The sequence below is a fragment of the Ahaetulla prasina genome, chromosome 13, assembly GCF_028640845.1.
Source record: "Ahaetulla prasina isolate Xishuangbanna chromosome 13, ASM2864084v1, whole genome shotgun sequence".
NCBI classification, from domain to species: Eukaryota; Metazoa; Chordata; class Lepidosauria; order Squamata; family Colubridae; genus Ahaetulla; species Ahaetulla prasina.
In genome coordinates, this window is record NC_080551.1 from 25,151,992 (window position 1) to 25,176,607 (window position 24,616).

The 24,616-nt window shown below is 45.2% G+C and overlaps 1 protein-coding gene across 3 annotated transcripts in view; it reads left to right on the forward strand.

Moving 5' to 3' along the window:
- ENTREP2 (endosomal transmembrane epsin interactor 2) overlaps positions 1-24,616 on the forward strand; it is a 72,978-nt gene that overhangs the window by 7,008 nt on the left and 41,354 nt on the right. For all 3 annotated transcript variants that reach the window (XM_058156496.1, XM_058156499.1, XM_058156501.1), the window contains exon 2: positions 20,947-21,003. In XM_058156496.1, the coding sequence (XP_058012479.1) occupies positions 20,947-21,003 (57 nt within the window). The remainder of the gene's footprint in view (positions 1-20,946; positions 21,004-24,616) is intronic.

A 24,616-nucleotide genomic window follows, 5' to 3' on the forward strand; every position in this document is an offset into this window, starting at 1 on the left:
CAGCTCATTTTTCTTAAGAGCCGGTTCCCCCCCCCTTTTGTCTTCTCAAGGAATTTTTTCCCCTAATGATCCTGAGAAGAAAAGGCTTCTCTTTCTATTGTTAGAGCATTTTGACAGAGATTTATAATTAGCAAAAGCATTTCAGTATAATCTGAATATGCTTGACTAATCAAGTTGAGGGCAGAGAGGGAGGTTCAGCCTAATTTGGAACGTTTAATAGAAAGTCCCTTGATACCTCCTTAAAGATTTTTTTTAAAAAAATAAATCTGGACTATTGTTATCCTGTAAACGGAAGCCAGCTCAATTTGAAGGAGGCGATGGGTTCATTGTTCAGAGGAGCTGCAAAAAAGGAAGGTGTTGAACATAAAAAGAAGGAATATAAATCCTTCCCTTCCCCACTATCCTGCCAGAGCTGAAGAAGCTTCTTGGATGAGAAGCGAAACTTCTTCAAAAGAAAAAACAAGGAAGTCCAGTTACCTCCTGAAAAAGCACCTTTGGGATAACCAAGACCTGGATGAGTGAGAAAATAGAAATAGAATAGAATAGAATAGAATAGAATAGAATATATGGAATGGAATGGAATAAGAATGAAATAGGAATAGGAATAGGAATAGAGTAGAGTAGAGTAGAATAGAATAGAATAGAATAGAATAGAATAGAATAGAATAGAATAGAATAGAATAGAATAGAATAGAATAGAATAGAATGAAACAGAAATAGAAATAGAGTAGAGTGGAATAGAATAGAGTAGAGTAGGGTAGAATAGACTAGAATAGAACAGAACGAACAGAATAGAATAGAATAGAACAGAACGAACTAGAATAGAATAGAATAGAATAGAATAGAATAGAATTCTTTATTGGCCAAGTTTGTGATTGGACACACAAGGAATTTGTCTTAGATGCATAAGGTCTCAGTGTACATAAGGAGAATAAAATACATTCATCAAGAATAAAAAGATGCAACACTTTGGGATAGTCAAGGTTACTAATAAGCTATCAAATCGTACTAGGAAATAAATAAAAACAATATAAATTGAAATATACAAGAAACACTTATAGTAATAAGTGGGAAGAGATAGATACTACTAAGGAAGAGAAGAATAATAGTAATACAGTACAGACATAGAAAAAGAAGGAGAAAAATCTTTGGGCCTCCTAGGAAAAGCAGTAGAAAAAATGCCCCTCAAATATTGGAACACTGCTGTCACGTCATCCTTAGCCTTTCTCCTAGGATAACATATATAACTTATAGGACAATATATGTTATATAAATGGGAGTCTTATGTTTTTATTTTGGGGAGATGCCTGCAGGGATTTGGTCAAGATGGGGGCTTCATCCCCACCACCAAGGCCCTGCACTTGCTTAAATGTGGGTCACGGAGGCCGAGGCTCTTTGAGAAGCCTTTTCGGTTTTTGGTTCCGCAGTTGCAGCTGTTTGTTGACTTCTTTTGACTCTCCTGCCGTGGATGCCGCTGTCCCTCACAGATTTGCAAAGGCCCCCAAATCTTTTGCGGTTTTCCGCCCTTTGATTCTGAAACACGGGTGGTCAGCCTTGGCTGGAAGATTGCCTGGGGCTCCGGTCTGAAATTAAAAAGCCATCTGCCAGAGGTCAGTTTAGAGGCCTGATAAAAACATCCAGTCTTTTTTTGAGAGAGAGAGGGGAGGGGGGAGGAGAGAGAAGGAAAAAAAAAAAAAGAACTAGAAGAAAGAAGAATTTGTCCCAGGTGCTCTGGAAATGCCAAACATCAATTTTCTTTGATTATGGCTTTTGGCCTCGCTCTGCCTTGTCAAGGAGGACTGCAGGGTGTCAGTCACGTTGCCCCTGATGAAACAAGTGCACGGCACAAGATGCTGAATATTTGGCTGGCAGCGGCTGTGTTTCAGCTACACCCCACTGTCTGTCTTCAACCGCCTGCTCCACAGGTGTCCTTCCAAGGAAGCCTTGGGCTTGACTCCTTGGTCTTCCTTCTGAAGTACAACCAACTCAAATATCACTTTGTTCCCTCTTCTTGCTGTACGTCTTTGATGTATTCTTGTATTTTCACTGTAAGTGCCATGAAGGCTGCCAGTTTTTCTCTTATTATCTGTGACGAGAATCCACGACATGGATGTACATGAGAAGCCCCCAAGGTCCTGTCAACTAACTCAAAGGCGATGTTACCTTCTTAAGGAATGATAGAAAGATCTCCATTCCCTGAAATGCCAAGTCTCTTGGCCATCTTCCTTCTCTTCAAGGCGTTTCTTGGATGATTTCTTTCTGGATGGACATGCAAACCTACATCGGGTTGGGTCTTTCATTCCAGCCATAATGCTGGTCAAGCTGTCCCAAAGGTGTTTTTTCAAGAGGCAACTGGACTTTCTGGTTTTTCTTTGAAAACGTTTCGCTTCTCATCCAAGAAGCTCAGAGCTGAAGAAGCTTCTTGGATGAGAAGCAAAATGTCTTGAAAAAGCACCTTTGGGACAACCAGGAACTGGATGACTGAGAATCTTCATAAACCAGGGGTTTCCAACCTTGGTCCCTTTAAGCAAAGCTGGCTGAGGAACTCTGGGAGTTGAAATCCACAAGTCTTAAAGGGACCAAGCTTGGAGACCCCTGCCATAGACAACTGGTCAAGATGTGATTTGAGCCCCTGCTAATGTCCATCCCCTTTCTAAATTGTTTAAGAGGTCTTTCTATGGACATACAGAGCAAGCCACGATAACATTGCATCCATCCCGATCTCACTGCATCAAGAACACAGTTTATGGAATTTGCAGGATGACTTCATGATACCTGCTCCTCCCCCATCCTCCAATGTCCATGCTTTCTGGGAGATGCTACAGATGATGTGTCATTTTGCAGAACTCTATGGAAGAACCCGATGACCTTCAATGAAAGTATTGATTATTTCATGATCCACAATGGGACGTTTCTTTCTTCTGAATCCACTATGATTAACCACAGGGCTCTACATCATGTTAAGGGGCATTCCCCCCTCTTTCTGCCTCATCCTTTTCTTCTGCTAGCTGCTTTCTGCTCTGAAGGGCCTCCCTTCTCTGGTTGCCAGGTGAGGTCTCGTCTCTCCTTCCCCCCAATGTCTGAGAAGGGTGTTTATGACGGCCTCCAGCATCTTGAGAGCCTCTGTTGATGTGGTGGTGGTGATTGTCTGTTTTAATGTGCTGAAGAGCAGTGATGGTTCAGTGGCAAGCAACCCAAAGCCTGACCCCTCCCCACCTTTTCCGCTGGAAAGACCAACCTGCAAATGATAACAGGCAGCGCAGAGATGGATGAATCAATCCCTTGACTCGGCCTAAAGCAGGCGTGCAGATTAAGAGTTGCAGTTATCCTCAGAGAGAGCTCAGCTCCTGGTAGCTTCCCTGACCAGCTTTTCCCTGCCCTTTGAGAATAGTCTATAATATCTATAGTCCTTGGGTGGCTCCTTGTCTCCCATCCACCTGCTGACCAGACCAACCCGGCTTAGCTTTGTAAGGTGAGTTGGATGCTCTCGTCTGTTGCAAAATTACCACTGTGAATCCTACCAATTAATCCTATCCAATTCTCAATAGCTAAGAGGGCCAGGGGCTTCCTGATTATTTCTTAGATCCCCCCCCTTTTTACTGCACGGTAAAGGTAAAGGTTCCCCTTGCACACATGTGCTAGCCGTTGCCGACTCTAGGGGGCGGTGCTCATCTCTGTTTCAAAGCTGAAGAGCCAGCGCTGTCCAAAGACGTCTCCGTGGTCATGTGGCCAGCATGACTCAACTCCAAAGGCGCATGGAACATTGTTCCCTTCCCACCAAAGATGGACCCTATTTTTTCTACTTGAATTTTTGACATGCTTTTGAACTGCTAGGTTGGCAGAAGCTGGGACAAGGAATGGGAGCTCACCCCATTACATGGCAGCACTAGGGATTCGAACCGCTGAACTGCCGACCTTTTGATCGACAAACTCAGCATCTTAGCCACTGCATCCCTATTTACTTTATTTATTTTACTGTAGGCTGCCCAATAATTATGCACAACAAAGCCATGTCTTAAAACAGCAGTCACTCAGGATAAAGAATTGGATGAGATGGGACAAAACAGATGGAGCTGTGATTGGGGCACTTTGGATGAAGAAGGCTCCTCCACTAGAAAAATGCCAGTCTTTTCTGAAGTGACTCATGATTACAAAGAAAAATGAGAGGGTTTTTTTGTAAAAAAGAAAAAAGCCACCCATGTGTTTTCTGTTCCTGCCCTGCATGCAGGTCTTTTAAAAAGGCATATTAATAATAAACAGGAGTTTTTATTTCCTCCCTTGCTGGGTGTATGCTCAAAATGCTATCCATCTGCCTTCTTCCTTTTTTCTCTGCAGCCGTGCAGTGGGTTTTTTAAATAAAGTGGAGTTTTTGGTAGAGGGTTGGCAGCCTTCCATGTAAGGCTGGAATGATGAGGAGTGCTTAGCTAGGAGGAGGAGACGGATGGATGGATAGATGGGAGGGAGGGAGGGAAGGAAGGAAGGAGGGAAGGAAGGAAGGAGGGAAGGAAGGAGGGAAGGAAATGGAAGAAAGAAGGAAAGAGGAGGAAGGGAGGAAAGAGGAGGACGAGAGGAAGAAAGGGAAGAAGGAAGGAAAGGAAAGAGGAGAAGGAAAAGGAACAGGAGAAAGCAGGGAAGGAAGGAGAGTAAAGGTTATTCCTCCTCCTCCTCCATCCTTTCTCCTCCTTCATTCTTCCTTCTCCTTCTTTCCTCTCTCCTTTCTCTTCCTCCTTCCTTCTCCTTCACCCTCCCTCCCTCCCTCTCCCTCTCCCTCCTCCTCCTCCTTTCAACTTCCCAATCCAAAGTAGCATCCAGAGATTTCTGACCAGTTTCCCACTCTAGTATTGAGTTGCTTAATTTCCAGGTTCAAAGTCAGTTGGAGGTTGAGGACAACTGTTTGCAAACAAGCTTTGTCACCCAAGTTCTACAGAAGGTTACAAAAAATATCTTGGATTTTCCATCAGAAATGTTGAAGCTGAAATTCTGAAGCTTCCCTCCCTGACTGCAGCCTCAGTGCAGCTGGGGGTGGGGGGTGCCTGGTTGGGGAACCTGCTTTGAACAAACGAATCCATTTCTTGACTTGATTGCTGACTTCTTAGCCGGCTGTCTGGCAAACAAATGAGAAGGCAGGGATAATGAGAAATATTCAAATCTTAAGTGCCACGGTCTGTGTTTCTTTTCCCGAGCTAACTTTTTTTGACAAATATTTGCTATGTTTTGAATACGGCCTATTTGGAATATCATGGTTAATAAGTGTTCTTGTCAATTTTTCAAGCATTCACCCACCACTTAGAGCCGCTTGACATTTTGACAAGGCATTTAGGAAAAATAAAGGGCTTTTCTTTGATTATTCAAGCTGCAAAGTCCACGATGGGAAGGGTTTTCGTGGGTTATTAGCTGAACTCCTGCAAATCTTGGCGATAAATCTACTTCCAGTCTTGGTGATATTGGCCCTCTGAAGGTGAAGAGGAGATGGGAGAGAGAAAAGGCAAGGTCATTTTGCATTGTTGCATCCAGGTTTGGTCACCACAATATAAAAAAGGTGTTGAGACTCTAAAAAGAGTGCAGAGAAGAACAACAAGTTTAACTCACAGAATCATCTATTGTAATGTCCTTCCTGTCAAAGACTACTTCAACTTTAATTGCAATAATACAAGGGCAACCAATAGATTTAAACTTAATGTAAACCGCTTTAATCTAGATTGCAGAAAATATGACTTCTGCAACAGAATCATCAGTGCTTGGAATACTTTACCTGACTCTGTGGTCTCTTCCCATAATCCTAAAAGCTTTAACCAAAAACTTTCTACTATTGACCTCACCCCATTCCTAAGAGGACCATAAGGGGCGTGCATAAGCGCACAAACGTGCCTACCGTTCCTGTCCTATTGTTTTTCTTTTCTTCTTCCTATATATGTTTATATGTGTATATACTATATAATCTTTTTGTATGATGTTGTGACAAAATAAATAAAAAATAAATAAATAAAAACAATAACGATCAGGAAGCTGGAGGTGAAAACATACAAAGAACAGTTACAGGATCTGGGTATGTCTAGCCTAATGAAAAGAAGAACTAGGGGAGACATGAAAGCAGTCTTCCAATATTTGAGGGGCCGCCACAAAGAAGAGAGGGGGGTCAACCTATTTTCCAAAGCACCTGAAGGCAGGAGAAGAAGCAACGGATAGAAACTAATCAAGGAGAGAAGCAATCTGGAATTGAGAAATTTCCTGACACAGGAAGCAATTAACCAGTGGAATGGCTTGGCATCAGAAGTTGTGGGTGCTTCACCACTGGAGGTTTTTAAGAAAAGATTCCGTTAGTCTGGAATGGTATAGGGCCTCCTGCTTGAGCAGAGAGGGTTAGACTAGAAGACCTTCAAAGTTCCTTCCAACTCTGTTGTTCTGTAATTATTATTATTATTATTATTGTTTCGATTTCTCCCAAAGGACTCAAGGCGGTTTACAGTCAAAGTAAAATCAATTAATACAAAGGAAAATTTAGAGTTGATTGAAGATAATAATAATGACTGGATGCGTCAAAGTTCTTGGCATGAACCAGTGTCACTTATGGCTGGGCCTCACTTCCAAAGCACAATAGATTTTAGCACAAGCAGGAGACACATCTGCAAGGATCCAACCACACCCAGTGTCTCTTCATTGGAGTTCTTCTCCTAATGGTTCTCATATACACTGGCCAGTAAGTCTGCAGATGAGCATTTCCAATATTGTCAACCCATTTTCCTCTAGGTTAGGGGTCTCCAAGCTTGGTAACTTTAAGACTTGTGGACCTCAACTCTCAGAATTCTGGGAGTTGGTCCACAAGTCTTAAAAGCCGTCAAGTTTGGAGATCTCTGCTCTAGGTGATGGGAGATGCAGTCCAACCTTACTGGAAGGGAGGAGATCAATGCTGTTAGGCTGATTGCAGTGACTGCAGTGAAATAAAGGCCCCAAACTCTCTCTGTGCATGATTGTTTTGGTCCGCCAGCTGTTGTGTCTTGCCCGCTCTCACAGCAGCCAGGGCCTTCTTATCTGCTCCCGAACACGGAGGAATGTATGCCTCCCGGCCCCAGTCCTGGCTCCATGCCCAGACAAGCTGAAGAGGAGGGGGCACCTCCCAGTCCCAGCCCTGGCTCCATGCCCACGCAGGCTGCAGAGGAGGGAGCACCCCCTGGCCCCAGCCCTGGCTCCATGCCCAGGCAAACAGAGCAGCTAGACCCCTCCCCCTCCTCCACAGCATGTGAGCCTGAGGAAAGTTTATTTCCAACAGCTGCTGATTGGAGTGACCCTCGCATCAGAAGACTGGATAGGCGGAGGCAACAGAAGGAAGGGAGGGGCAGGCCTTAATGAGTGCTGAGTCATGGAGCCACACCCCATGGCCTATATAAAGGATCTGCTTTCTGGCAGTCTCTGAGTCAGGCAAAGTCGAACTTATCTTGCTGAAGTCACTTTCTGGTCTCCTGCCTGCTCTGAGGACTTTGCTAGGACTTTGGGCAGAGCTGCAGAGGCAAGCCTGATTCGGATTTCCCTGACCCGGCCGTCAGCGGAGGAGTGAGACACGACACCAGCAACCTGTGGAGCTAACAATGGAATCGGACAGTGAGGAGGCTGGGGAGGACCATGGGCCAGTCCTGGACTCTGGGAAAGGCCCCGACAACGGCTCTGTGTCAGACGCAGAGATGGGGCCAGGGCCATCTGGGAGCAAGGTGCGGACTCCAGAGCCTCCAGAGGCGGAGAGCAGATAAGCAGAGGAACAGGAGGAGCCTGTTCTTAATGCATGCATGTGAAGAGCTGCCAGAAGGTAAGAGCAGCTGAAGCAAAAAGGACGACTCAGGAGTAAGGCCAGGAGATGATTGGCCCCTCTCATAAGGCTTAAAAAAGCAGCAACAGCTCTTGGGCTCTTTGTAGGAAAGCAACGTAGCTACAATTGTTTCTAGCTGTCATCTCTTGTTTCTGAACTTTGTGGGGATTTGCCAAGAAAAGCCTTTGGCAGTGTGCCAAAGAGGACAAAGGTTTGTGATAAGGCCGAAGGACTTTTTCTGAAGGATTTGTTTTGGAATTAATCTGGACTAAGCTGAGAATGAAGTAATTCTCAGCTGTTCTAATAAAATACATTTGTTTAGGACTGATTGTGTCTGGTAATAACTACTTGGGCCTAGGGCACAACAATGATAGAGCCCTGCAAAATTCAGAATACACGTCTTTTTCAACCGAATGAAAACAAGCTAGAATGAGTTCACCAAAAGAAATGCTTCTGCTTTTGAGAAGCCATTGTAAGCAACCAAAAACAGTCCCCCAAATATGGATTTATTTATTTATTTTGCTAACCTTGATGAAGGTTAGAATTACTATAAAAAAGACGTAGCTTCAACCAGGAAGTGGAGAATTGCTGTAAGTGCAGGGAATGGACCAGCTTGGTCAGCCTTTGGCTGTAAATGATATTTTTTTTAAGGAAGCTGCAAAGCTCTGTTGAACGTCATTACATTTTGCAATGTGGCTCGTGTTTGGATCAATAAAATAATCCAAAGGGATTAGATGCAGCCCAAATGTCGATAATAAAAAAAAAATCTGTATTATGTCTGGGCTTGGAGACATCGGTGTCTTGGACTTAAGGACGGGATTACCTTGGTTATGAAATAAGATCCGGAACACAAAAGTATTGGTCGTTCTGGTCCTTATTGATTTCTGCAACCCCTTCGCCTCGCCCTCTCAAAGCAGATCCATTGATTCAGAACACGGGAGCCAATCTTCAGGGGTCTTTCCCCCCCCCCCCACATTCCTCTCAAAAGACTGTCGAGTCACACCATGCCTTCTGAGAGACCCCTGGTTGGGAAAGACCAAATTTCCATCTTCTCTTGCTTCACCTCTACAGACCTTCCCTTTGGCTGAGAATGCTGGGTGCAGCTGCCTTTATTGGGGAACACGGCTGGAGGCTTTACGACCAAGTCTTGGTCATATTTGTAAGGTGGAGGTGGACTTTATAAGTTGCAGATACACACAATGTGTGTGGAGAGAGAGAGAAATGTATGTTTTGAGGAGAGAGAGAGGTTTTTTTTTTTTTGAGGATTCCAAGATAGATAATAAAAGAGATAGATAGATAGATAGATAGATAGATAGATAGATAGATAGATAGATAGATAGATAGATAGATAGATAGAAATAGAGATGGATGGAGAGAGAGAGAGCTCCAGGGAGACAGACAGACAGACAGACAGACAGACAGACAGATCTCCCAAAAGCTGATGCAATGCAAAGGCTGCAACCACATATCACAAACATAAAAACAGCTAAAAAGTGTCAATTGTACATCATGACTGCCCTCCACACTGTACAGAGACCCTCCCAAGCAGGCTTGGGGTTCATTTTTGTCTTCAACCTGCCCAAGAAGGTCATCGTTGTCTTCTTCTGTCGAGAAGGATAGACTGTCCTCTGCTGAACGAAGCCCAACCTCAGCATCTCAATCTGTGCAGGGAAGCAAGATGGAGCTTCAGAGAAAGTGGCCTCGGGGCCTCCCTCCACATCCACCCCGTTCTGAGGTTCATCCACCTGATTAGACCATCTGTTCTCGGTTAGACGTTTGCTCTCAACCCTCAGTTTTAATTTTGAGAAGTGCCAAGTTTCATAATTGGCAGATGCTGATCATCTCCTCCTTCCTTTCTCCTCCTCCTTCCTCCTCCTTCTTCCTTCCTCCTCCTCCTTTCTCCTCCTTCCTTTCTCCTCCTCCTTCCTTCCTCCTCCTTCCTCCTCCTTCCTTTTTCCTTCTTCTTCCTTCCTCCTCCTCCTCCTTCTCAAGAGCAGATCAGGTAATGGTGCAGAACAGCTCTGAACACATCTGCTGCCAGAAATGGAGAATTTAGCCTATGAAACAAAATATGGAATAAAATTGCTGCCCCATGGGAATCGGAAAAAAGGTGCGATAGGTCACCAGTAGGTCTTATTTCCAGGTTCTGCTCCTGTTGACAGTTTTGGGGAGTCGAAGAGAAGCCTTTACTCGTGAGTAGAGTCCATGCATCCCTGTTTCTTTCTTGGCTGTGTCCTTTCAGGGCAAAACTGAGGGTTTAATGTGTCTCATGGCTGTTACGGTTTCCCTGAGTGAGCTGCTTCCTGCTTTAGATGGATATTAAAACAGGCTGAGAAGTGGAGTTAAGTGGAGCTACTCCAGTGGGCGGTAGAGTAGGTGGGAGCATGTGTGTATGTGTGTGTGTTTGTATGTATAGCATTGTGTTGAAAAATCAACTTTTGGATCGATCAAACGTTTTACCACGGCTGTTCCGAACCATTGTAAATTAATTACAAGAAATCCTTGACTTATGACCACAATTGTAAAGAGTTTACGTTCCTAAGCAAGGTGGTTACTAACTCAGTTGCTCCTGATTTTACAACCTTTTATGCCACGGTGCTTAAGCTTTCCATGTTGACTTTGCTTGTCGGAAGCCAGCCGGGAGGGTTGCAGATGGGGATCACGTGACCCTCGTCATGTTGCAACCATCATAAATTCCGTGCCGGTTGCCAGGCGCCCGGATTATGATCACGTGACCGCAGGAATTGTGCAATGGTTATAAATACAAGATCCAGTTCTAATGCACTTAATGAACAGTCGCTAAATGAATGGCTGTAAGTCAAGGACTACCTGCATATTGACATGCTGGTAGCTGGAGGTGGTTGAGGGGCCCGGGAAAGCCTAAAGCCCTTCCCATTTCAGAGGTGCCCCCCCCCGTCCCGTGTTTCAGATGCTGGTCTCAACTTGGTCCCTTCCTGGTTTTCTTAGATCTGTTCAAAGGCTCAGCCCTGGTTGCACATAAACACCTGTTCTGACCTAGGCTTCCTTAAAAGGTAAACAGCACAAACTTAGTCCCGGCAAACCCCTTTAATTCAAACGGCTGTGAATTTTTGTCATTCCCAGTCTGAGAGGCTTTCCAAACAGTCTTTCAGGGGAGTGTTTATAAACATCCACCTTATCTCCCTTGGAATGCTGCCAGAGAACTAATTGCCACATGCAGGGCAAGGCCAAACTTAGCACAGAGTCAAACAGAACTTTTCCAGAGCTGCTATCGACCAGATGAACTAATTGCTTCCTGCAAAAGCTCACGTCCTGTTCGCTTCTCTTTTATGTCTTATGGGAGAGGCCAATCATCTCCAAGCCTTACTCCCAAGTTGACCCTGTTTTCTTTATTGTTCCTGTCTTCTGGCAGCTCACCCTGAGAACAGGCTCCCACTGTTCTTCTGCCTCACTGATGTCAGACTCCAGAGGCTCTGGTGGCAGCAAAGAACTACCAGATGGCCTTGGCCCCCTCTCTGCCTCTGATGCAGAGCCTTTGTCTGAGCCTTCCCCAGACTCCAGGACAGCCCACGTTCCTCCCCAACCTCCTCACTGTCTGAATCTGCTGCCAGCTCTGCTGGCTGCTGGTGGGCCACAGCAACACATTTGGAGGTGGTGATGAGGGTCTGCAGCAGAGCCATTGTTGGGGGTGATCCCAAGAATCAAAATAGTGGCTGTGACTTTGCAAAGAAAGATCTGCCAACTTTTTTTTTTTTTTGAAGAGTTGTGTCCATGATGCATGGAAAAAGATCCCCTTGCATAGTAGCACATTTTCGGACTTTTCCCTCTCGAGTTTGGGGGAGGGGGCTAGAAAATTGGCTGTCCCACCCCCCCCCACATTCATTGCCCAAAGAATCTCCTCAAATTTGCCTGATTGCTTGGCTGATGAACCACAGATGAAGTCGATTTGGCTACTGCAACAAATTGTGGCTTCACTGACACACCCCACCGTTTGGCATTAACAACGGCCTTCTGCAGAAAGTTCCTTTGTGGTGCCTTGATTTCGACCTCCAGCAGAGCTGACACTTACCCTCAATTCTTCCTCGTTTTTCTTTTCTTTTCTTTATTGAGTAGAAGATGGTACAGAAATGGCTGCAGGCCCTCAAAGAGATGGGAGAGAATCACCAGGAGTGTTTTTTGTTGAACTACTTATGCTGAGCGAAAAAGAAGTTTTAAGTGGGGCTCTTGTTAAGTGCGGCCTCTGGAGGGTTTCGGTGCAGCCTGGATTTTTCAGACGCTGAACTTCAGACAAAAATGAATGTGGAAGTTTGAAGTTCTTGAAGATGGCAGGAGAACAGAAGAGAACAGCCTGGAATAATCTGCAAGCAAACTCCCATTACTGCTTTTTGAAGGGCTGTTTTGCTTTCCTCTTTTTTCTTTTCTTTTTTCCTTGTGGAAATGACAAAGATTTCTCTTTTAGTCGTTTGGGTTTTTTAAATTTATTTATTTACGGGCCAAATGTTTAGGCCACCCACTTGTATAGTCTGTGTTTGGTAAAAGAAATAAATTGAGGAAGAAGAGTTTAAAGTGGACTCCAGAGACACGGAAGGAAGGAATGAGGAGTCCCTCAAGGGAAGAGTGGAGAAGAGATTAGACACAGTTCTGAGAAAGAGGAAAGTGGGTAGACACTTTTGTGGGTGCTGAAGGAAAACATAAATATCTGGGTCACCACACTATAAAAATGGTGTTGAGACTCTGGAAAGAGTGCAGAGAAGAGCAACCAGGATGACGAGGGGACTGGCGGCTCAAACATACGATGAACGGTTGCAGGAACTGGGCCTGGCTAGTCTAGCGAAGAGAAGGATCAGGGGAGACATATAGCAGTGTCCCAATATTTGAGGGGCTGCCACAGACAGGAGCTGGTCAAGCTATTTTCCAAAGCACCTGAAGGCCAGACAAGGAATAATGGATGGAAACTGAACAAGGAGAGATTCAACCTGGAAACAAGGAGAAATTTTTCTGACAGGGAGAAGAATCAACCCATGGAACAGAAGTTGCCTTCAGAAGTTGTGGGAGCTTCCTCATTGGAGGCTTTCAAGAAGAGACTGGACTGCCATCAGTCAGAAATGGTGTAGGGTCTCCTGCTTGGGTGGGGCATTGGACTAGCCAACCTACAAGGTCCCTTCCAACTCTGTTAATCTGTTATCTGGATTGAAGAGCTTGCAGAATCTCCTAGATTCTTTTGAGAATAGCCGTAGAGGATAGAACAATATAAGAGAAACAAACGTTATGAAGGAGGCAATTTGAAGACCAGATCCTTAAAACCAACAATAATAACCATGGTGAGCTGAAAGTCCATCTAGGATCTTATTCTGTTTCTGTCTACCATGGTTACTCCTAGGAGTAGATACTCAGAAATATGCCCTGTGGATTTTCCAGGTGTGGCTAAAAGGTTTGAACCACCTTGGTCTCAGGTGGAAGGAATGGAAGCATCTTGGCTGGACCTTAAAAAGCATCTTCGACCTTCCAACCAGGAAAGTTTCCCAATTGTGTTGGGAAAGAGAAGGTCCTCAGAGCTCTCCAATCTTTCTAGCTAAATGTCTATGGAGATTTTCAAACATCCAGGTCAAGGTTGACTCAGAACTGAAGAAGCTTCTTGGATGAGAAGCAAAGCATCTTCAAAAATAAAGTAAGTCCCTCTTGAAAAAGCACCTTTGGGACAATCTTGGCAGTTCTTTTGGGCTTTTCTTCTTGTTGTTAGTTGCAAAATCATGTCCAACACATCACGACCCCATGCACAATGTTCTTCCAGGCCTTCCTGTCCTCTACCATCCTCTGGAGTCCATTAATCGCACGCCTACTGCTTCAGTGACTCCATCCAGCCACCTCGTTCTTTGTTGTCCCCTTCTTCTTTTGCCCTCAATCATTCCCAGCATTCCCAGCATTCCCAGTCCTTCCTTCTCATTAGGTGGCCAAAGTGAGTTTCATCTTCAGGATCTGGCCTTCTAAAGAGCAGTCAGGGTTGATCTCCTCTAGGACTGACTGGTTGGATCGCTTTGCGGTCCAAGGGACTTGCAGGAGTCTTCTCCAGCACCAGAATTCAAAGGCCTCAATTCTTTGGTGCTCAGCCTTCCTTATGGTCCAACTTTCACAGCCATACATTGCAACTGGGAAAACCAGAGCCTTGACTATACACACTTTTGTTGGCAGGATGATGTCTCTGCTTTCCTTAGCATGGCAAGATTACTTTCTGTCTCTGCGCATGTTCAGCTGCTTTGGATTTATCACAGCCCAGAGGAGAAGCAGAGAAGTCAAGATGGTGTTAAGACATGATCCATGCTGCAGACGGCGAAAAAGACTCTGGTGGCTGTGCGAAGAGCTCGGGTAATTCTCCCTGTCCTGCGTGCGGGGAGTGGCCAAGGACTTCCAGCCTCTGCATCTGTTTCCATGGCAATTAGGATGAGATTAGTCATCCCATCAGCAGTGGGTAAATGAGAAAAGATGGAAGGAAGCATGAGCTGGGATTTTTTTGCTAGGACACATGGAGGCCAACACCTTTCCAAACCGCATGTGCCAACATCATTCCAATTTTTTGGACAGCGGCTGGGAACCGCTGGGTTCCGATTGTGAAATGCTTCCTGCATTTCTTCAAACTGGAAGTCTGTTCTAAAACTGAAAGCACAGAGGTAGAATTGGCAAAAATCTCCCCCCCCAAAAAAGTCTTTTAAATAAAGAATTGGGGTTCACACAGTTTGACTTAGCAATGAGGTGTGGATGGATTCATTGTGGTTTGTAACCAGTGATTTATTCTGGAGTGACTGTGTGAACCTGCCTCTGTTGTGAGCCATCCAGAGTGGCTTAGGATAGCCAACCATATAAGTCTTTTGAATGAATGAATGAATGAATGAATGAATGAGTGACCACAATTAAGACAAATGCCAACATGGCATAGGGCCGGGTTACTTACGGGACCATCTGCTGCCACCGAATGCCTCCCACCGACCCGTGCGCTCCCACAGGGAGGGACTCCTCGGGGTGCCGTCAGCTAGGCAGTGCCGACTGGCGACACCCAGGGGAAGGGCCTTTTCTGTGGGGGCTCCCACCCTCTGGAACGAGCTTCCCCCAGGACTTCGTCAACTTCCCGACCTTGGACCTTGATGAGCTTAAGACACATCTATTTATTTGCGCAGGACTGGACTAGGTTTTTTAAATTTTAATTGTTTAAATTTTAGATTTGGTTTTAAATTGGGGTTTTATTATTTATATGTCTATTTTAAATATTCGGCCTATTTAATAAGTTTTTTAGACTAATGTTTTACTTTGTATATTTATATTATATGACTGTGTGAACCTGCCTGAGTCCCTAGGGAGATAGGGCGGTATAAAAATATGAATAAATAAATAAATAAATAAATAAATAAATAGCTGAATGTCTAGATTCAGCTGATTTATTCAGTTATGGGGCAGGGGGTAAAAAGGAACCCCCATCAAAAATCCTTATCTAGCTTTCTGTTCTATCTGATTATTCTCATAATGAGCCTTCCATCTGCAGCCTTCTGGATATTTTGGACAATGTTGGGTTGCTCCAGGTTTTAACCAACGGCTGTCCAACCTTGGCAACTTTTAAGACTTGTGGACGTCAACTCCCAGAATTCCCCAGCCAGCATAGGAGTTGACGTCCACAAGTCTTAAAAGTTGCCAAGGTTGGACAGCCCTGATCTAAAAAAATAGAAGAAGGTATTCAAAAAGCCTCCATTGGCATTGTTGCCATTACTTGTGTCACTTCATGGGAAGCCTTTTTTTTCTTTTGGCAACAAACACAATTCAGATAGGTGGCTTTTTCTCTCTGTGGGCTTCAGGGGACCCTTGCCTTTTGCCCATCAGCTCTTTTGCATTGGTGATTCATCACCAGCATCTTCTGCAGTCTAAACCACCCTTGTTGGAGCCAGATAGGCATAACGGAGAATAACGCAAGCAATCATGATAAAATAAGATTTGGCCTCTGTTTGCACACCGCTAGATAACTTCTTCCCAACTCAGCAGCTGAACCTTCTGGCTTGGCATCTCCCATCACTACAGCTGGTCGACTTCCCTTTCAAAGCCCCCTTCAAGAAGCATCTCAGGTGGCCAGCCAGAAAGACAACCTGTGTGTTGGAAGGACTTCTAATGGAATACATTTGTGGCAGTCCTTCTGGTGATGTGCATTCATGCCGAAATGGCTCTTGGAGTATCTCCTGGTTGGAGTGGCTGGAATCACTTCAGTTCAAATCGGAAGCCAAAGCGATGTCTTTGCTCTGAGATGCAAACTTACGTGATCAGGCAGGAGGAAGTATAAAGAAAGGAGAAAGAGAGGAGGAAGTTCCAAAGAAAGATGGGTTTATATGGGTAACTACATCCTGTGTGCATATTTTTAGAACAATTAAGAATGACTGACAGTCAAACCTTTTCCCTAAATCCTTTCAGCCTGGCTGTTTTTGTTTTTTTTACATCTGCTTTCCCTTCCTTCTTTCCCCTGTGGATTCACCTGGTTTAATGGCGTAACAAACATTAGCTTAATGAAACCTGGCAGAAATATTGGAGAGGTGAATGGAATGAGTATTTCTGGGCTAAAGCTGGAAGTCCCTGAACTCAGATGGCAGTCAGGAAGGATCAGTTTTGAGGGATGTAGTTGGCCTAGCAAGGAGAAGAAATGAATCAGGAGGATGTGTCAAAGTTGGAGACCTTTGGGTTAACTGATCATTCAAGGTCTTGTGCCAAACCAGAAAGTTGCTTTAGGACAGGGGTCTCCAACCTTGGCAACTTTTAAGACTTGTGGACTTCAATTCTGAGAGTTGAAGTCCACAAGTCTTAAAAGTTGCCAAGGTTGGACAGCCCTGATCTAAAAAAATAGAAGAAGGTATTCAAAAAGCCTCCATTGGCATTGTTGCCATTACTTGTGTCACTTCATGGGAAGCCTTTTTTTTTTTTTTTTTGGCAACAAACACAATCCAGATAGGTGGTTTTTTCTCTCTGTGGGCTTCAGGGGACCCTTGCCTTTTGCCCATCAGCTCTTTTGCATTGGTGATTCATCCCCAGCATCTTCTGCAGTCTAAACCACCCTTGTTGGAGCCAGATAGGCATAACGGAGAATAACGCAAGCAATCATGATAAAATAAGATTTGGCCTCTGTTTGCACACCGCTAGATAACTTCTTCCCAACTCAGCAGCTGAACCTTCTGGCTTGGCATCTCCCATCACTACAGCTGGTCGACTTCCCTTTCAAAGCCCCCTTCAAGAAGCATCTCAGGTGGCCAGCCAGAAAGACAACCTGTGTGTTGGAAGGACTTCTAATGGAATACATTTGTGGCAATCCTTCTGGTGATGTGCATTCATGCCGAAATGGCTCTTGGAGTATCTCCTGGTTGGAGTGGCTGGAATCACTTCAGTTCAAATCGGAAGCCAAAGCGATGTCTTTGCTCTGAGATGCAAACTTACGTGATCAGGCAGGAGGAAGTATAAAGAAAGGAGAAAGAGAGGAGGAAGTTCCAAAGAAAGATGGGTTTATATGGGTAACTACATCCTGTGTGCATATTTTTAGAACAATTAAGAATGACTGACAGTCAAACCTTTTCCCTAAATCCTTTCAGCCTGGCTGTTTTTGTTTTTTTTACATCTGCTTTCCCTTCCTTCTTTCCCCTGTGGATTCACCTGGTTTAATGGCGTAACAAACATTAGCTTAATGAAACCTGGCAGAAATATTGGAGAGGTGAATGGAATGAGTATTTCTGGGCTAAAGCTGGAAGTCCCTGAACTCAGATGGCAGTCAGGAAGGATCAGTTTTGAGGGATGTAGTTGGCCTAGCAAGGAGAAGAAATGAATCAGGAGGATGTGTCAAAGTTGGAGACCTTTGGGTTAACTGATCATTCAAGGTCTTGTGCCAAACCAGAAAGTTGCTTTAGGACAGGGTTCTCCAACCTTGGCAACTTTAAGACTTGTGGACTTCAATTCTGAGAGTTGAAGTCCACAAGTCTTAAAGTTGTCAAGATTGGAGACCCCTGCTTTCGGAGAGCTGATAAGCAAGAGGTTAGCCAGCAAAACATGACTTCATGCCTAACAACATGCTAGGCAGGTGAGGTTGCTACCAAGCACAGCAGCAACTTGGGGAATGTCTGATGATGAAGTCACCACACTGACTGCCTTCTGGGTGAAGTTGGTGACACGAGACTCAAAATCTGTGGAAATAACCGAATTGGGGAGACACCCACCCACCACTGGGCCACCTTTTCTTCAAGAAGATGGCCGTCTGTAGTGGAAGCAAAATCATGAAGAGTCACCCAAACCAAGCTTAGGGTGTGTGATGCAGATTGACTTTCTCTCCAAAGCACCAGAGGGCAGGACAAGAAGAAATGGGTGGAAGATGATCCAACGTAGACAAAAAGAGACATTTTCTGACTCTTCAGAACAATGAATCAATGGAGCAGCTTGTCTCTCGAAGTTATGGGCGCTCCGTCATGGACAGCATTTGACTGCGATGTATGAGATCTCCTGCCTTGAGCAAGGAGTTGGACTAGAAGACCTCTGAGGTGCCTTCCGGATCTATGATTCTACGTTCATACAGGCACTGGGTCTTTCAGAAGCGAGGTTTCTTATGCAAATATGCAATCTATGATTTTGCATATAAATCTTTCACCCTCCACTAGTTCCAGGAACTCAGCCTCAGTCTGTATAATTTATGAGACGTTGACCACGGATGGCTCTGTTTTCATCACAGGCTGCCTTTCATCCTGACACCATTAGTGCGTGACACCCCCCTGGCCATGAGAGACCGCAAGTAGCCCTCAGATCCTCCCACAAATCACACAGATGGGCTTCCCAAGATAGATAGATAGAATTTTTATTGGCCAAGTGTGATATGTCTTGGTGCGTATGCTCTCAGTGTATGTAAAAGAAAAGATACCTTCATCAAGGTACAACACTTACAACACTTACTGATAGTCATAGGGTACAAAGAGCATCTGGACAAAACATTTTTGGAGAAGGAGATTTACTTAAAGCCCGATTCCTTGGCATGGAGGAACAATGGTCTATATTTATCAGCTTGGGTTAGGTGGAAACATTTCTTGGCACCACCGAGTTTAATTAAAAAAACCCCGAAGGAAAGCTGACCTTTGTGTGGGTTCCTGTGTCGGCTGATGAAGCTTGGTTCCTATTTTCAGGTTTCACCCAGGGATTATTAACAAGCAGATGGAAGGGGTGTTAAGTTTATTGCAGGGTCACAAGATGGTATGAATAATCGTACGTAGGGAATGTAATACCTTGCATGGATCTGAAATGACCCAGATGACTGAGAATCTCCATAGACCTCGAGCAGGTCTATTCACTCCGTCTCAGTTTTTCCACAAAGTTCTAGAGCCAGAACTTTTGGGCTTCCCCTGCAGCTCTCTTGAACCCCAGGACTGAATCCCAACGAGTCTTCTTAGCCATGATGGATTCATCATGATGATTAAGGATAGCATAGGGCCGCCTTCTTGAGCAGGGGTTGGATTGGAAGACCTCCAAGGTCCCCTTCCACAACCCTATCCTTCTGTGTTCTTGCCATTACACCAAATCTTGCCATTGACTTGGAGTCTATGTGTAAAAGCTTTTAATAAAAACTATTTTTAAAAGGAAATATGTTCCCATTTGATCACTGTTCACAGTTCTACTTCAAAACAAGTTTTGGCAATTTCCATCAGGCAGGAAAAAAGCTTTTGCCCTAGGAAAGAACGGGGCATTTTCCTCTTAATTTTTCTATATTTGGATTGCAAGACCTTAAGAATGACTCCAATCTAATCCTTCAGCTGCTGTCATCTTATAAAGCAGAGTTAAGCAGGGACCTTTGCCATTCCAGATCTCCCGATGTTTTGGGGAACACCGCTGGCAATTACAGCTCAGCAACACATGATGGCCCTGAGTTGTACCATTCGGTGATCTTGATTAACCCAAGCCGCAGTGCGATGGAGATCCCTCAAACTCTGCCTATTAATGTTTGACATCTGCGCAGGGATCAAGAACAGACACACAAACACACCGACACAGTCGCTTTTTGGCTAATTTACACAGCGGCTCTCTACCCTTTGAATTCATTTACTTTTGGAAATAAATTTGCATAATTACACCCGGATAACTTTTTCATTAAACTTGATGGGTGCATAATAGAATTAATGTTCTGTAAAAACAAATACTTGATGCAGGGAAATGTTTTGAGTGAGCTGTGGGGGGAAAAATACTCAGAGAAGAAAGAGGAGGGAAACTGGCGTTCGTGTTGATGATGGATTTGTTGAGGTGGCCATGAATTTTGCAGCAGTGACAAAACCCTGGGCCATCTCACATGGCCTGTAATCCAATTCTTCCGTTGTTGTTGTTTTTTTTGAAAAGTTAATATCCCAAAGGAGAGATGTTTAGAATATCATGGACATTTGGCTTTTTAAAATATAAGACAGAGAAGTTTATCCCAAATCTTGTGCCTGCTTTATGGGTTGGGATTGCAACTTCAAAATCTTCAGCTCCTGAAGGCTATCTCCTGGTAGACGGGTTGGGCAGAGGTGGGCTAGGGTGAGGACAGACTGTTGGATGAGATGAGGTAAGTCCAACTCAGCATCCGTTGTGTTTTTATGAGTTTCAAAGGAGACAAAAATTTGGTGCCATTCTCCAGGGTGGAATGCAATGTTGGAGAACAGGGCTCTCCAACTGTGGACTTAAAGTTAAATTACTTAAATGTAATTTTGACAGGGGAATCAAGGATGCATTGGGAAGTCCTCTCTTTCATGATATCATTCTTTCTCCAGAGGTCTGTGGCTTCCCAGCCGGCCATTCAACTCCAAGGCATGAGATTGGGGGAGGGGTGGGGTGGCTTTTTTTCCCAGATTGGGAAGCAGCCGGAGAGAACGATGGAAAGATTGATCTGCCGAAACAACAGTGTCCCATCAGGTCTAATGGGAAAGGCAACTCAAAAGCACAACCTAGAGAAATTTGAAACAACCTGAAAATAGACTTAAAAAAGCAAAAGCCAGAAGCTTCTCTTGAGGGGTGAGAGGGGAGTAGAAAGTGTATGAAAAATTGCCAGGCAGATTTTGACACAGTTAGACTCAAGTTGTCGTCGTCTTCTCTTGGCTTTGAGAAATCCATAATTCTGAACTGTTCTTCTTTTTACCTTTCTGGTTTAATTTCAGGTGCTGCTGTCCGGACTGATTGGCGTGGTTTCTTGGAAAAGGCCCCTGTCCCTTGTGGTGAGTAAGAGCTTACTCCTCTGTAGACCCTACAGCATTGGCAGGGGCAACGGACGGGGCCTTCAGGGTAGTCGGACCAGAGGAATTCCATTATCTTACCTGACCCAACTGCAGGATTCCCATGATGGGAGCTTACTTTGGACCAAAGGAACAGCTATACTCCCACCACCTCCCATAATTCCCAGCCGGCATGAGGCCATGCTGGTTGGGGATTATGGGATCTGATCCCAAAACATTGGCCTGAGCAGGACTGTTCTATTTCGTGTTGCGAAGGAGGTTTGGGGGAACAGAGATTGGGAAGATCTGCAGGAAGAGAGGGACAGAATCTTGGGGGCCCTTGGAGGGGAGGGGACTATTGCATCTTCATCTGAAGGGCAACCAGAGAAGATCCTCTTCCCTGAGACAGTTGGCATCTTACTAAAACCGGCTCTGTTGTGCAACAGGAAGCCAATTCGGAACCAAGTCCTTTTTTCCCCCCAAGAGTGTTTTGAGAAGATGCCAATGATACTGACGGGAGGGGAGCAGCTCGTCTCTTTCCCCAAATTAATTTGATATAGACTCACTGAAGTTCCAGGAAAGGGCGCTTGACGGATGGAGATTGTGTGATGTGGATTGACAGGAAAGCGACCCATTAATAGGAAGAAGCAGGTTTTGAACATGGGGCTTCCTTCAGAATAAAGCCTTTGGATTCGTGAATGCGCTGTCTTGAGTTCCTTTTGTTTCACTTCCCACCTCTGCTGTCCCCTTATTCCTTCTGCAAAGGGCTAAGATCTAGGCTAGTGTGTGTGTGCGCGAAGGCATGCACGTGTGCCAGGACCCCCAAAATGCAATGCGAGCACCCCCCTGTGCATGCGCCTGCTCCCCCGGGCCTCATTTTGGCTTCCAGGTTGGTGCAGGGGGTTTCCAGGCCCAAAACAAGGTGCGCCCCCCCTAAAAAGCCTCCTGAACAACTTGGAAGCCAAAACAGGGTGCGAGGGGTGCGTGCACGGGGGGGGCGGAGCACATGCACAGGGAATGCAGGTGCATGTGTGGGGAACGGGGGCAGGGCACATGGGACACTTGCATTGCATTTGGGGGGTCGTTTTGGGAGTCATGGAATGCACATGTGCGTTTGTGCGCGCTTTGGACACTTGGCACCCAAAAGGTTAACCGTCACTGCAGTAGGGTAATGCTGCCAAGCACAGTCTGTTTTGGGCCCGGAAAGCCTCCTGCACCAACTGGCACTCCCCATGCATGCGCCCTGCCCCCACACATGCGCGTGTCCCCCCATGTGCCCCCCCTGCATATGCGCGGCAGAGGCCCAAAGACCAGCTGGGCGGCGGGAGGCGTCCGCGCAGGCATGGTGGAGCTGGGCTGGGGCAACGGCTGGCGTGCCCGCAGAGAGGGCTCTGCACGCCACCTATGGCACACATGCCATAGGTTCACCATCACGGATCTAGGCTGTTCTTAGTGATATTCACACCTAGTTGGTAGTGGGCAAATATCTGGGTAGGTATTTACTCAAAGGAGAAGGAGCCGACACTTGGCCGTGAATGAGCTGCTTGGAGGATCTGGAAAAGCAAACAGGAATTAGTAGATTATTTTTGAATGGGTGGTTATTTTTCTTTCCAAAGGCATGGCTTGAAAACACCCAGAGGTATGCACTCACCCTATTTATGAACTAGATTTAGATGCTCCTAATTCTCAAGGTGGTACATGTGTTCTAATTTTATCCCGATAATCATCACCCAGTGAAGTGAAGTGCAGCTGAGAGCAATAATTTGCTGGTATATCCCACAAGGAGTGGGAGAGATTAAAGTCCTGGTTTAGCAGAACTTGACTTCGGTTTTATAGGTCACCGTTTTCAAGGAGAACCAAGGTAAGGTTCAGCATGCCTTGGCCCAATTTTCTTGGGCCACGCAAAGCAACACTGCAGAATCCTAAACATTTGACTTGGAGATCTGGCTTGCAATTTCAGACACAAGCCACAATGCATGTCCCTCTGCCCCATTGATGGCTTCCATTCCCCACCTGCTTCCTCCCTAGTGTTGCAGAAGGAAAAATCCTGATTTTGAAAAGCAGAATGTGGTTCAATTTAATGTGTCAACATGACTGGATAATCAGTTTGGCCTAGCGGTTAAGACACCAGGCTACAAAGCAGGATAATACGAGTTCAAGTCCTGCCTTAGGCATGAAAGCCGACTGGGTGACTTTGGGCCAATCACCAGGAGACAGTGAATTCTAGACCCACCTTAGGCAAGAAAGGCACCTGGGTGACTTTGGGCCAATCACCTGGAGACTGGGAGTCCTAGTGCCCCCTTAGCAATGAAAACCACCTGAGTGACTTTGGGCCAGTCACTCCCTCTCAGCCCTAAACTCACTTCACAGGGTTGTTGTAGTAGGAAAAAAATAAAAGGAGGAAGGTAGATATGTTCGCCACCTAGAGTTATTCCTAAAAACAATAAAGGCGGGATACAAATAAATCCGACCAAAAGACTTGACGGGATGAAGAAGCAAAATTCCTCTTTCACCCCTGCCCACTTAGCCTTGTTGAGACTTCAAGCATGGCAACGGAAGCCCCCCTTAGCAATAAATGCATTGGGGGGGGGGCTCTGAAACCCTGCTTTCTGCTGATGACACCATCAACTCCATTTTTGCATTAATCTTGCATGCGGCATGTTTTATTCATATCAGTACCATTTTGGTGGTGAAAGAACAGCTTATTTTCTGGCTGGGCTTTGGCACCATTGCTTGGTGGAAGAAAATAGACACAGGACAGCAGGCAATTAGTGGAGCATTAAGGAGCATCCCCCCCCCCTTTAATCAGCCTGGACAGCATTTTTCACACTCGGTGGATAGTAGCTGTGTGCTACGATATTTAGGTCTTGCTCACTCATCTTTTAGTGCTCACAGATTGGAGAAAGAGCAATTTTTGTAGGAGAAGAGCAGGCAGAGCTGGGAGGGATGGAGTTAAGCAAGTCATCAGCCTGGAGTCCTTACATTGCCACAAATGATGCGAGTCCCTCCCCTCTTCAATTCCATTGATCCTTGTATCTGGTGCCAGTTTAGGGTTGAATTTGAGTTGGCTAGATTCTTGTGTATAAGCTTGAGCAATGAATCCAACTGCCGTTTAACATATGTACCTGATTCTTTGTGCTGACAATTTTGTCACCATGAACTTTGGGTGTAAATCTACAGGTTTTGCGCAATAGGCTAAGGCAGGGGTCTCCAACCTTGGCAACTTTAAGACTTGTAGACCTCAAGCTTTGCTGGCTGAGGAATTCTGGGAGTTGAAGTCCACAAGTCTTAAAGTTGCCAAGGTTGGTAGCCCTTACCTGGGCTAAGGTATAATCTGGCTTTTTGGCTCAGTGTGTGTGAGGAACATGGCAAGCAGTGGGTTGTTGAACAAACTGTGGTTCAAACAAACCCTTGAATGCTTCATTGTTAACTCGGCGTTTCTCAACTTTGGTGATTTTAAACTGGGTGAACTTCAACTCCCAGCTTAAAGCTGCCAAGATTAAGGAGCCCTGATCTAACTAAGGATGGTTTATGAGGTTTACGAAATGAAGGATTAGCAGGATATGTGAAATGGGCTGTAAAGTCACTGTTATGACCAAGGCCCAAGTAGTGATCA